The following is a 14,521-nucleotide window of genomic DNA, read 5'->3' as shown; positions in this document are numbered from 1 at the left end:
GAAGAGAAAAGGGGGCTCGACATTGAGAAACCCAAATATATATATATATATATATATATATATATATATATATAATTATTATAAAAACCACAACATGCCTTCGGCCAGCTGCCCTTCCAACAAGCAATTCTTCTTCTTCATGCAGAAAATTCGTGTCACTTTTACTTCTTGTAATTCAAAACTTTATGACTTCGATCCTGAGTTAATGTAAACTTTGCATCAACATTAAGTAAATAAACCCATACCCCATTTTTCTAAACACTATATATATATATATATATTAATGTAAACTTTGCATTGAGTGAATAAACTTTGCAATAATGTGTTCATAAAATTTATTAAAAAACTTTAATTAAACCACATACAACTCAAACGAGAGCTTCGTCCCTCACGCATAGTTCGACCATCCTTCCAGCACATTCACAAGGCTTCGATGGGCTCCCTTTCTTCTTTTGATTCTTCCTCCACACAAGCAGTGTCAAACCTCCTCCTGCAAGCACCCGCACACTTCGTCGAAGCCCAAGGAGTGCTCAGCCTCCTCTCCTCACCTATGGCTAGGGCATGGGCTTCCTTCTCGCAGAACGACGTTGAACTTAAGCGCGAACCGCTCCGTCCTTCAGCAAGGGTGGTCTTCTCCCACTTACATCGAAGTTGCTCCGTCGCCTTCATTTGATTGTCAACATCTCCTCCCTCGGCTTCGTCCTCACAGGTAAATCTTCCTCTTCTTCTGTTGTTGCTTTCTCTTACGCTCTCTCACTCCTCTTCCTTTCTCGCACGCTCGTTCTATGTTTTGATCGATTCGAATGGGACATGTGACTGCAAAGACAAACACGAGAAGACGATTATCCTTGCACTGCCTATCCAATTTATTTTAATATTAATATTATTAAAATAATTATTATTATTTAAAATTTCAGTTATTACCATGTCCCCTCCTTACAAAATTTCTTCCTCAAAATTTATAAACATCTGACAAGCTAATTATTATTATATAGATGAAACATAAAGCAATAACCAAAGTCTGTTTCTTGTTAAGTGTAACTAAAACATATATGATAAATCTAACATCTAAGATAATGTAATTCAACTTAACAATCCTCAAACATTTGAAACAATAAAGACAAAACTAAAATATCACTACATCTAAAACAGTGCAACATAACTAAAATAACACAACTTCTAAGATCAAGGTATATAAAGATACTCAACACTAAGCAACAAACATGAAATTCAAATGACATAAGATGACATTACACCCAAATTACAAATCATCAATCCAACTCTATGCATCAGCATCAGTGGCAACATATTCTTCAGATTTCTTATGAGTCTGAATAGACACTTGGTCGAGTTTCCTGCCTTGGTTGCTCCTCGTCACAGTACCAGTTTCTATCGTACCACTTCTAAGAGAATCTCTCTCAAAATTTTTCTGAGTAGAATCCCTTCCTGAGTTAGCATTTAATGTGCATCTCTGAGTAGAATTAGGGCAATTCTTCATCTCATGTTTAGGTTGTCTGCATTAATAAAATACCTTCAAATCGAATAGACATTCACCACGATCTTACTTCCCACACACTTAGTACAAGGCTCTATAGTTTTGTTGTCAACCTGACTGATAACTCCATGAGCATAGGACTTTTCTTTCAGTTAGACTCTCTAGAATGAACGATTGGTGCTACTTATTCCAAGTTTTTCTCTTGTGCAGACCTCTATGGTTCTAAGTCTGCTGAAAAACAATTTCCACCCGCCTAGCCCTCTCCATTAGCACTAAATAATCTTCAAACTCAAGTGGCATTAGTGGCTTCCTGATGAAATGCTTCAATTCATAAAGAAACCTATGGCATTTCTTCTCTGCATTTGGAACGAGTTGTGATACATATCTCGACAGCATAGTAACTTTGTTTCGTATTTCATAACCGATCGATCGCTTTGCACCAATCTAATAAATTTATCCTGCATTTGTCTCCTGATTGAATGTCATGAAGAACTCATCCCATTATACCAAAGGGCTAGATCAACAACCAAATTTCACCTACAATTGACCATGTCACCATATCTCAGCTTCTCCAGCAAAAGCAAATGTGGCAAAAGTAGTAGCTCTCCTCTTCGGTGGACATAACAACCCATCTATAATCCTCTCCACTCTCAATAGCCATTTTTCGGCTTCAATTGGCCCTTCTGCTCCAGAAAACAAAGGTATATCATATCATGAAAGAACTTCCAAGTACTTATCTATCGATGCTCCTCCACTACTTCTGGCTTGAGGCTCAGAGTTTCTAATCATCTGAATTACTGCAATCATCATCTCAACAAAAGCATCAGCATTGATTGTAATATTCTAGGACATATCAAATTCTACTTAATCATATCAGACTTTTTCTTCATGATCGTCAATAATTCTGAAATAATAGAAAAATAATTAAATTAAACTCAATTAAATTTTAATTTCTATTATTTATAACTTAATTCCATCATCATAATGGCTTTTTCATTAAATTTTTGTTGTTTACTTTAAACCTTCTTCTTATACCACTTCTGTTAAAACCCAGCCCAGAGCTTGGAACTAGACAACACGGAAAAGAATGGTCAAACGGTGAAATAATTTCTTTATTTTTTTGTGTTTATATCACTAACAGTTTAATATTCAAATATTTATGAAATAATAATTAAACAAAGTCTTATCTTTCGGTTGTTATACTCTCGTCTTGTACACATAAGCTCACCTTCTATTCATCTTATTTAAAAATTTAAAACCTAAAAAAAAAAAAATGGAATAATAAGAAGCAATCACACTTATAAACTACAGTAACTCAAGTAGTCATTCATATTTCTATAAAAATTTTATAATAATCTAATGTATTTACTCATGAAATTTACTTAATAGAAATAACCTAAAATACTATATGTATTAATTTTCACTTTACATTTACTTAACTTCATAAACTAAACTGTTGCAAAGCAAGTCGGTCAATCACTCAAGTATACATGTCAATTAAATAATATATGAAAATGAGTCTAAGTATCGATCTCATGAGGATGTGTCAAAATATTTCTAACATGTGAACTTCTAGTTTACTAAACCGCTAAGTCTAGTTTGAAGTGATCAAATTCAAGAGATGAATCTAACAATCATAAAAATGTAGTAAGCAAAAATGTATGAAAAATGTGTCGAGTTTTTTTAGATGTGCAAGGTTCATACTCCTGTGACACTAGTCATGTAATTTCTTGACGTTTTCCTATAGAAAACATACTATTGTTGACAATCAGGGATAAAAGTTTATTTTTAAACTTATGCCTAGGTTAGAAGAATAATCAAAATCCCATAAAATTAAATTTCGATTAACCCTATGGTGTTTCCTAGGAATCTTTTGATCCCCTATTTAAGTTGCAAAATCCTCATTAGAATATGTCTATTCTATTAGGTTTTTTTTGTTAACCTATTCGTTCCACTATATGATGAGCAGAAATCATAGATCACGAAATATTTTAACAGTCTAATTGATCAAATCATGAGTAAATGAAATCTCAAAGGTTAACACATAAACATCATAAATTCATTTATAAAAAATACGTCAAGAAAACCAAAAATCTATAGAAAGAAAATCACAAGAAACTACAAAATTTACATCAAAGGAGTACGAAACAAGATTAACTACAATGCATGACTAAAGTTATATAGATATATGTAAATGTTTATTTAATTAAAATAATAAATTAATTATTTTTTATATAAATACGGACATTTATGTTAGGTTTCAAATTTTAGAAGATTCGACATCAAGAAATAATAAATTAATCGTCATTGAGGTCAGTACTCGTACTTTTAATATATGGTAATATTTTGGTTCTCCGCTATTTTGCATTAAGAGATAATGATACTTGTAGAAGCTTTATTTTAATTTATTTGATCCCTTTTTTATTGTTCACATTGTTATGAATATATGCACCTACTTATTATCATGCATTGGTGTATTTTATATACAGTATATTGAATTGAATGTGATTAACATATGAAAGATATGTTTATATTGATTGTTTGTATATTTATGATTAACTATGATGGAGTCACCCCTTCATGGTACTAACGGGGAAACGCTAAAGTCTTCATACACATAAATGAAAAAGAATATTAAAATTGAAGTAACTTAAGCGTTACAATTTTTAGATAGTGCTCATATGACGGTTATACAGATATAGAATGATATAAATATGTTATTGATATAGTAAGATTCATTGAATAGTATCAAATATTTACATTAACTTATTAAAAGCTTAACTGGCATGCATATTATTTTTCTTTTCTCTTGTATTACTGTAGTTTAGAAGTATGAAAATTAACTAGCTTTAATTTAAATTAAAATTTTAGGTTTAATTAAATGATTAAAAGATAAACTATATAAGAGAAAATATTTATAAAAGATGCAGAAAATCAATAACGAGACAAATTTAAATATATTGATTTAATTTAAATTGATCAGTGACTCTTTCATTTGTTAAAAGTTAAATAAATATAGAAAACTTAATTCACACCATCCGATCGTCTATACATGTCTTGGTTAATTCTAAGGCCCAGGCTGGGTCGTGACAGTGCCTAATCGATTTATTTTAATATTATTATTATTATTATTATTATTTAAAATTTCAGTTATTACACATAGCCACTATCAATCTCATTTCAATGCATTTAAAATGCATAATAACAAACACTAAGAAGCATTTCAATGCAAGTGATTTGCATCTAACGAAAAAACCCGTATAGTTCTAAAATACATACATTCCAAATGAATGTATTTTAAAAATATTCAAAGAAACATTCCTTTAAAGAAAGGGTTAAATGAGGATTTTACAGATTTAGCTAAGGACTTAGATTCGGTTTAGTTCAAAAAAATCGATGTATCCGAAGTAATGCATGGGCATAGATGATTGAGAGAATAAATTAATAAATTAAAAGATGTTGTCATTATCTCTAAGAATATGACAAATTAATAAACATCTTAATCTCTTCAATTCAGAAAACTAACTCTAAAGCTAATTGACACAAAGTGAGTCCATAGAAAAAAAAAAGTGGTGGAAATTTGATACCTTGATTTAGCGAGAAGTGGAGAATCATTTATAGAAGAAAAATTAAGATTTAAAAAGAATGTAGCAAACATTTTAAAAAATGAATACTATAATGGGTGATAAAAAGACCAAAAAAAGGCCTCAAGGGTTGAATCAATCCTACAAAGGAAGCTATGGAAAAACCTTTTCTTTATTATGTAATAAAGTTCTCCAATCATAACCTCCCCTAGCAGCTGTCAATCTCATTTCAATGCATTTAAAATGCATAATAACAAACACTAAGGAGCATTAATGCATGTGATTTGCATCCAACCAAAAAACTCAATACATTTTTAAAATATATACATTCCAGTTACTCTGTATTTCTCAAATGAATGTGTTCTAAAAATATTCAACCAAATAACCCCTTCAAGTAGAGTTAAATGACGATTTTATGGATAATGCATAGGATTTAGGTTCAGTTTAGTTCAGAAAATCAATGTGCCTAAAGGAATGCATGTGTAGATTTGTTTTGAGAGAATAACTTAATAAAATGACAAATATATTTCCATTGTCGATTAAAGTATGAAAAATTAAAACACATCTTAATTTCTTAGATACATAAACGTAATTCTAAAGCCAATTGACACAAAGTGAGTCGGTAGAAAAAAATGTGAAGGAATTTTAGTACTTTGATTTATCAGAAAGAGGAGAATCCACTACAGAAGAAGGTCTAATAAGGATGTAGCAGAGATTAAAATAAATGAATACTTTAAAGAGAGATAAACGTTGGAAAAAAAGTAAAAAGGCCGAGAAAGACTAACGGATCCCTATAGAGGAAGCCATGAATAAGCATTTTCTTCATTATGTAATGAAGTTCTCCAATCATAACCTCTCCTAGCCACAGTCAATCTCATTTTAATGCTTTTAAAATGCATAATAGCAAGTACTACGAAGCATTTCAATGCATGTGATTTGCATCCAACCAAAAAAGCTCATAGATTTGTACAATACATATATTTTCACTACTCTGTACTTCTCAAATGAATGTATTTTCAAAATATTCAACCAAATAGCCCTTTAAAGAAGAGTTAAATGAGGATTTTACAGATATAGCTAAGAATTTAAATACATGTTTAGTTCAAGAAAAATAACGTACAGAAGGGATGCATGTGTAGATATGTTTGGGGAGAATAAACTAATAAAATGAAAAAGATGTTGTCATTTTCTCTTAAAATACGAACAATTAAAGCAGACCATAATTTCTTCGATTCAGAAACCAAACTCTTAAAGCCAAATAACACAAAGTGAGTCAGTAGATGCAAAAAATGTGTTGGAACCTTGGTACCTTGATTTATCGAGAAGAGGAGAATCCATTAAAGAACAAAGATTTACAAAGGATGTAGAAAAGATTAAAAAAAAAAGGAATGAATAATTTATAAGAGAAAAAAAGGGTGAAAATGGCAAAAATAAGCTTCAAGAGATGAACCAATCCCTATAGAGGAAGCCATGGATAAGCCATTTCTTTATTATGTAATCAAGTTCTTCAATCATAACCTCCCCTAACAACTACCAATCTCATTTCAATGCATTTAAAATGCATAATAATAAGCACTAAGAAGCATTGAAATAGATGTGATAGCATCCAACCAAAAAGCACATACATAGCTAAAATACATACATTCCAACTACTCTATATTTCTAAAATGAATGATTTTTTAAAATATTCAACCAAATAGCCCCTTAAAGGAGTTAAATAAAGATTTTACGGATATAGCATAGGATTTAGGTTCAGTTTAGTTCAAGAAAATCAATGTGAGTACAGGAATGCTTGCGTGAACAAGATTTGAGAGAATAACATAATAAAATGAAAAAAAAATTGTCATTATCAATTCGAATATGAAAAATTAAAAACACATCTTAATTTCTTCCATGCAGAAACCCAACTCTAAAGCCAATTGGCACAAAGTAAAGCAGCAGAAAAAAGAACATTTACGGATATAGCTAAGGATTTATGTTGTGTTTAGTTCAACAAAATCAATCTGCCTGAAGGGATGCATGTGTAGGTTTGTTTTGGGAGAACAACTTATAAAATGAAAAAGATAATGTCGTCAATATCTGTTAAAATATGAAAAATTAAACCACAACTTAATTTCAAAAACATAACTCTGAAGCTAATTGACAAAAAATAAGTCAGTAGAAGATAAAAATTTGCTGGAACCTCGGTACTTCGAGAAGAGAAAAACATATTATAGAAGAACTGAGGTTTAAAAAGAATGCAGCAAAGATAAAAAAAAATGAATAATTTAAAGGGAGAGACCAAGGTTGAAAAAAGGCAAAAAAGGGCCTCAAGTGATTAACAAATCCCAACATAGGAAGCCGTGGGTAATCCTTTTCATTATTATGTAATCAAGTTCTCCTATCATAACCTTTCCTACCCGCTGTCTATCTCATTTCAATGCATTTTAAATGCATAATAAAAAACATTAAGAAGAATTTTAATGCAAGTGATTTGCATCGAACCAAAAAAAAAGTCTACATCTAAAATACATACATTCCAATTACTTTATTTCTCAACTGAATTTATTTAAAAATATTCAAACAAATAGTCCCTTAAAGAAAAGTTGGATGAGAATTTTGCAGATATAACTAAGGATTGACAGTAGAAGAAAAAAAATGAAGGAACTTTAGGTAACATGATTTATCAAGAAAGGAGAATCCCTTATAGAAGAACTGGGGTTTAAAATGAATGTAGCTAAAAGAAATGAACTTTAAAAAGAGAGATAAAGGGTGAAAAAAGTCAAAAAAAAAAGGGCTTCAAGTTTGAACCCATCCCTACAGAGGAAGCCATGGGTAAGCCTTTTCTTTATCATGCAATCATGTTCTCCAATCATAAGCTAAGGATTGCTAATTATAATAGATGCTCCAAAATTTTGCAATGTAATTATATTCGGAGTGAAATACTGTTGAGCATGTTCAAGTGGCAATTGACCACTTTATCTCATATAATATCAAAATGAAAAACAAAAAACGATGGCATAATATAGCAAAATGAAAATAGCATAAACAAGGATAACTAGGTGGAAACAAACATACCATACTGCATCCATATGCTTGTCATGCTACAAATTTGGTTAGCAAATCATGTTCTGGCAAGATAGTCATGCAATGCAGTATATTCTGGCGAGATTATATTAAACTTGATATGTAAAACCAAGCCAAAAAATCTAAATTGACTCTCGAGTTAATCACATGGTTTTTTGTATCTAACAAAAAATGTACTAAAGCCAGCATTACTTGAGAAAAGGATAGCCACTGCAAGGAGAATTTCACATTTCTAAAAGACATAAATGTTGATTTATAAAAAATCTCACTAAAAAAATTAATGCACGAGTAGCCAGTTAAAAAGGTATAATAAAACTAACTTACAGAATCCATAACATCTGTAACAAAAGCTTAGGCGTAGTATGCTCATTAAATTAACATCCAAATGAAGTGAAATACCTTAGAAAAATGAGCATGCATTAAGCAGGACTGAAGATACGTTGCTTTTCTAGCAAGCCTGAAAAATGCAATATAATTGCCAATCCTACAAGCACTGGAATAACAAAACAAAGGTTATGTTGGAGTTAGCATTAACATTCAAAACTATTAGGCAGTGGGCAAGCAATAAGCTGATAGAAACCTTGCAACATCTCGAGCAAATAAAATTTCTTTAGTACTTCGTATCTCAGGAGTCATCTTAGCAAGATCAAGTGAGAGCTCTACAGGTTCCACCTAAAACAAATCAATTATATATTAAAACAGGGATCATAACTATTTATATACCAGACCAAAATAGAAATAACTCACTTTGTAACCAGGATGCTTGTCTAACTTGAGAAGTGCATAGTATCCTCTAAATTCTTTTTCTGATGCAAAACTTTTCCCCCGCTTTCTATGGTCATCATACAGTTGAAATAACTCAACAGAGGCTTTATTCATTTGTTCAATATTGAGGTGTGCATCAAAACCCTCCGTGAAACCCTCACCTTTCTCAAATTCACATAACTCATGCATAGCAATTACATGAAGCCTTATCTGCGGCAGCAACAAATATAAATTATTTCATAAGCGCAAATGCAAAGGCAGTTTCCTCTACAATAGAGAATACCATTTGTTCTAGCATGAGAATAGCATCTTCATTGAAAATGTGTTGCATCCTGAGATCCATCCGTACTGCTCGCATTCTGTCCCACAAGAAGTTGTATATATTAAGAAAACTTCCATCATAAGGTTGATCCAACAAACTTAGAAGATAATCAACTGTCTTCTGCAGGACAGACAAAGGCCTTATCAACTCAGCTTCACGCTCAGCCATCCTATTATACTGTATATTTCAGATAAGAATTTCCATTATGTTTCCTCTTGTATATTGATGACAGACTGTTTCAGAACAAGCAACAATCTGAAAGGTAAGATTGAGACTACTGAGACCCTACTTTTTTAACAGCAAGAAATTTGTTTGTTCGGTTTCTATCTCCATTCAAGCGCTCATACTGATCAAGATCTCCCTTTCTTTCACGCTCATCCCTCTCCAAATCTGGTTATATTGTTCTCAATTGTTAAGCGGAAATTATAGGATCATGAGATTAAATAAGATTAGGTAGCTTAAAAAGCATATAACATCATAAAAGTACCTGGACACATCTCTGGGCACAGACCAATCACAGCTTTTGATGATTCAACACCTTCATGATCAGGAAAGTTACCACCATAACTTGCATCTTCAGCATGCTCATCAGTCTTTTGTTGAACTAAAGGTACCTGCTTTTGCCTATTTTCAGAAGATTTGTGCCATGAGATATCCTGTAGATTCTGTAATGGTTGGGTTAATTCAGTCTTGAAGCGAGCTAATCGCTTTGCCTTTGCTTGCATTTCCCTGCACTTAAGGCCTACATTAGAAAGAATGCTTACCCTACTAAGTATGACATAGCAACGCAAGCAACATCAATGATGATAATATTTTACCTCTCAGAATCAGATACGACAGAAGAAGAATGTATGGATTTTTCCACAGATATAAGAGGAGACCTGGCCCTTTTAGGCGCAACAAGGTAGGAAGATTTTTCTAGCATAGAAGTTCCGACATTTTGTCCATCAGACTGAGACTCAGCATGGTCAAGCATATCCTGAGAAGGGGAATCACTGTGGGGTAAAGGCATTTTTCGTCTAGTTAGTCTATTAGTGATTGAATTAGGCCTGAAAGAACAAATCAAACTAAAATCAGTACGGAACCAACAGGTTTATATCAGGTGAATCAAGTAAAATAACGGCATAGCAAAGATGACATGTGCACAAGCAAACCTTCTTTGCATGGGTATGCAGGCAGAAATCAACCAGACAAGCTCAGCATAAGAAGAACTCCAAATATGAACAAAGTTAAGACAACTAACCGCTGTACTTGCTTATCTGAACATGTTGCTTGGACTGAGGAACTGCTTTCAAAGTTCACAGACACGGACTTCATCTTGGGAGCTTCTTCAATGGCATTTTTCAAAAGCATTTCAGTATGCGCTCCTGATCTACAAACAAAAATGAGAAAGATTATTTTGCAATATACTTACCTAAAAGTTATCCTTTAAATGATTATTTTGCAATATACTTACCTAAAAGTTATCTTTTAATGGAACTGATATGAACGCAAAAAGAAACAACAGCTTACAAGATTCAAGTGTAACACATAAGAAATTCTTCATTATATGTAGCTTCAGGATCCAATACTTAGGAATCAGAAAACCCTCAGTAAAATGTACAGCAAGAATAATGCTCCCGAAATGGCATGATAAGCAAAACACGTGAATTTTGAAGCTCTAAATGAACATGGAGTTATGGAAATTCTAACTATATAAATGCAATAAAGACCTGAAGAAAATGTATTATGCAAATACAAATGCAAACATTGCCAAAGCCAGTGCACCTATGCAAACCAAATTGAACCAAATTAAACCAAAACAAATGCATTCAATGACATGCTTTGCATGTATGTCTTCGTTCTGCTAAGCATGATAATATGGAAATTCGTCCAACGAAAGTGGTGATTTGAAAATTGCAGTAACAAGCAAAAGCTCGAAATAGAATTATTTAAAAAGGTGTTCGAGACTTGCGCTTTGAGGCTTGCCTCAAACTGAGGCACAAAAAAAAAGCCTCAAGGCTTAAGCCAGGCTTGCGCATTTTTCATCTGAGACTTGCGTATCTTTGCGGCAACGCCTCCATCAAGTTATACAAAAATATATGTTGTATTATATTATTAATATATAGTATAATATATTATATCTAATACAAAATCTAAAAAAGTCAAAAAGATAATTAAGTGTGATTACGTGTTTATGTTATTAAATTATTATTTTGTTTTAAATTATAATAAATATGATGATTCTTTTGAACATGATGAAAGCAATGATGAGTTCACTATGGATCGTGAACTTCATGGAGTATTTCAATTTTAAGTGAATGCTTACATTTAATCAGATTTCAAACTTCTATTTTATATCACTATTTAAGATTATTATGATGATATTAAATCAACATATCAATGATTTATAACATATTCATGAATTATTTTTAATTTTGAGGTTTTTTTTTTCTTTTTTGGGGCTTACGCCTAGGTTTACACCTCATCTCGCTAGAGCAAAATGCCTTGATTCCCGATTTTGCAGTTTTGAACTTTGCAAAATAGTGCCTCAACTATAAACAAGCGACCAATGAAACTTTAAAGTGCTCCACTTTAATCCGAGATTATTGAAAATTGATCCAAATTAGTCCTTAGACTGAATTTTATGTATAAATTTACACTAATCTTTAACTTTCAGGGTATTTTAGGAATAATAATTTTAATGGAAATTTTATTTTTATTGTTACTCTATTTTTAGGACTTGAGTACGATAGAAGCAGTTGTTAAATCTTACTAAATAGCAAAAACAACTTTAAAATCTATAAAAACTAAAATCTCTTTCCTTCTCCATTTTTCCTTAAATTAATTAAAACCAAAGCACGCGTGCGAGTGGAGAGAAAGACGAAATTACCTGCTTCTTCAATGAAATCCTCTTCTCTTTCACAAACTTATGTTAGCATCAATGGATGCTCTAGATGGCTCCAATTGCAGCTTATCTAGATCAAACCAACACAGATCGAAGTGGGGCTTTTATCGCGGTAATTGTGGGTTGTCGAGCCATCAAAGCAAGGAAGAGACATAGTTCCAATGACAAGTGAAAGAGACAAAGCAGTGAAAGTCCAAAATCGTAAAATGACAAAGTAGCGAGGTTAGACGGTTTTCGTAAATATAATTTTAAATATGACCAAATTGCTCTCAATTTGTGGAGCATCTCTGTTGAATTAAATAGAAAATTTGGCTTATGACTGATTCAAATCAATTATCAATAGTCTGGAAGTAAATTGGAGCATTATAAAACTCTAAATCTAAATTGACTACTTATTGTATTAGAGAAACTATTTTGGGCTATCTCCATAACAGCAACATATATAAAAATTTGCATACTTGAACAAACAGGGACTTCAACTTGGTCAACCAAGTTAACTTTCACTCCAGTACATATATTCAAATTTAAATTAAACTCATTCATATGTTAAGCTCTATAAAAAAATGATCGAAAAACTTTAAGCTAATAGGTTTTGGATCTAAGAATAATTTTTTATCCTTGCAACATAAAAGTAATATAATGAGTTTTTGCATCCCCGGCAAATAAAAAGAATAAATAAATTTAGACTACTGTTTTCAAAAGAAACACAAAATATTTGTGTTGCATCATGGTTAGTTATTTTATAATAGTTTGTAGTAAAAATTATAATGCATCTTTTCAGCTTATATTTTGAAAATTCTTTATTGATTTAGAGCTTGTATAAATTTGAAGGAACAGTGTTCACTCTAAAATCCTAGGAAAACGAATGGCTAGTAGTCTTTGAACATATCTTATGTCACAAAACATCCCAAAATATTCATGCTTAATAGGTTACGTTGGAAAATATTTATCTTTATCAGCATGAACTCTAAATAATTTATGCTGAAACATTGGTTCCCATGTGCAATAGGTCTATACAATCAAAAATTATGTTGCATGTAATATGTGATATTATTTGGTTGCTAGTGACTCGCTCAGACTGCACAATTTCATGAGCATATAACCTTAAGTTTTGGATATTCTTAGGGGTTCTTAATAAGCACTTGACCCAAACACGATACGATCACCTTCATATTTCAATGATGATTTTCAGGGGAGAACAGCTTTCTTGATGAAGGGAAAATCCTTAATAGACGTGACAACTTTATTAGTAAGTGAGAAGCTCAACCAAAATCAAATGCTTGCAACTAGCTAATTATTCTAATTTCATTCTGTTTGATCCACCATTTCACAGTTTCCATTTCATTGTGCTTACCGCTCCATTTGCCCTCAAACGGGACATACAAATCTGAGGCCTTTTTTTCATTCAATTTTAAAAAACACTATGAAATCCTATAGAATAACAATGTTTCTAAGCACATAATTGAACATCTTTTTACTTAATGAAAAAGCAAATGTTTTTATGATATTTTCTAATTGAAAGTATTGTTAAGAATGAAGATCGAGATCAAGCAACAATTTCAAGAATACATGATAAGTGAATAACCAAAAAACCAGCATTTTCTCTATTTTCATTAACCTTTCAATCTTTTAATTCTTAAGTAGTTTTCTTTATTTCACAAGTATATTACTAGTTGTATATGTTGATAGTTGAAAATTAATTTACCATAGAAGATATATAATTACATATATATAAATGCATATAGTCACGTAAACACACATACATACATACATACATACATGCACACACACAACCGCACAAACAAAAACACACATGCATACAAACATACACGCACAAACACACAGGCACAAATACACACACATACAAACATACATAACAAACACACCTACATGTGTGCATGGAGACATGTGTATGTATTTAATAAAAAATTAATTCACCGTGAATACATATAAAAATAAAGGAAATATGCCTTTAAGAAATCCAGATGCATACCCTAAATCAGCTTGAAGTAATAAATGTGTTATACGAAAGGAACAATGTTGTTTTCAGAAGTGTTAATTTCTTTTTCTTCTTATGGAAAGAAGACAGAACGAGACAAAAAAGTTCCCTTCCTTTGCATATTCTCCTCCCCTTTGCCTCTTTCTTCATTGTATTGGGTTGCATGGATGAGTTAGCATGTGCATATAAATAAATAAATAAATAAATAAATAAATAAAGAGGCAAAGGAATGGAGAGAGAGACTATGCAACCCATTTTAAAGAAGGAGAGATGGTTACTTGCTCCTCAAGATCTACTATCTCTCTCACTCAAACAATATACACAAAAAAAATTGAGGAAGTGCAAAGTGTTCAGTTACAAATAGACCTTCTAGAGAGGAAGATGATATATATATATATATATA

At 31.7% G+C, this 14,521-nt stretch overlaps 1 protein-coding gene across 2 annotated transcripts in view; it reads right to left on the bottom strand.

Annotated features, from left to right (window-relative positions):
• Positions 1-14,521, bottom strand: part of LOC110031855 (SAC3 family protein B) — a 57,470-nt gene that overhangs the window by 33,090 nt on the left and 9,859 nt on the right. The window contains exons 1-9 of one of the 2 annotated variants that reach the window (XM_020735277.1): positions 12,105-12,729; positions 10,476-10,604; positions 10,051-10,281; positions 9,720-9,961; positions 9,522-9,622; positions 9,194-9,409; positions 8,893-9,120; positions 8,726-8,817; positions 8,545-8,638 (exon numbers count right to left, since the gene is read on the bottom strand). In XM_020735277.1, the coding sequence (XP_020590936.1) occupies positions 8,545-8,638; positions 8,726-8,817; positions 8,893-9,120; positions 9,194-9,409; positions 9,522-9,622; positions 9,720-9,961; positions 10,051-10,281; positions 10,476-10,585 (1,314 nt within the window). In that variant the 5' untranslated portion in view covers positions 10,586-10,604; positions 12,105-12,729. Of the gene's footprint in view, positions 1-8,544; positions 8,639-8,725; positions 8,818-8,892; positions 9,121-9,193; positions 9,410-9,521; positions 9,623-9,719; positions 9,962-10,050; positions 10,282-10,475; positions 10,605-12,104; positions 12,730-14,521 lie in introns of those variants that run through there. The other variant, XM_020735276.1, reaches the window with a different exon arrangement.

The sequence above is a fragment of the Phalaenopsis equestris genome, unplaced genomic scaffold, assembly GCF_001263595.1.
Source record: "Phalaenopsis equestris unplaced genomic scaffold, ASM126359v1 Scaffold000854, whole genome shotgun sequence".
NCBI classification, from domain to species: domain Eukaryota; kingdom Viridiplantae; phylum Streptophyta; class Magnoliopsida; order Asparagales; family Orchidaceae; genus Phalaenopsis; species Phalaenopsis equestris.
This window is presented reverse-complemented; position numbering and strand designations above follow the sequence as displayed.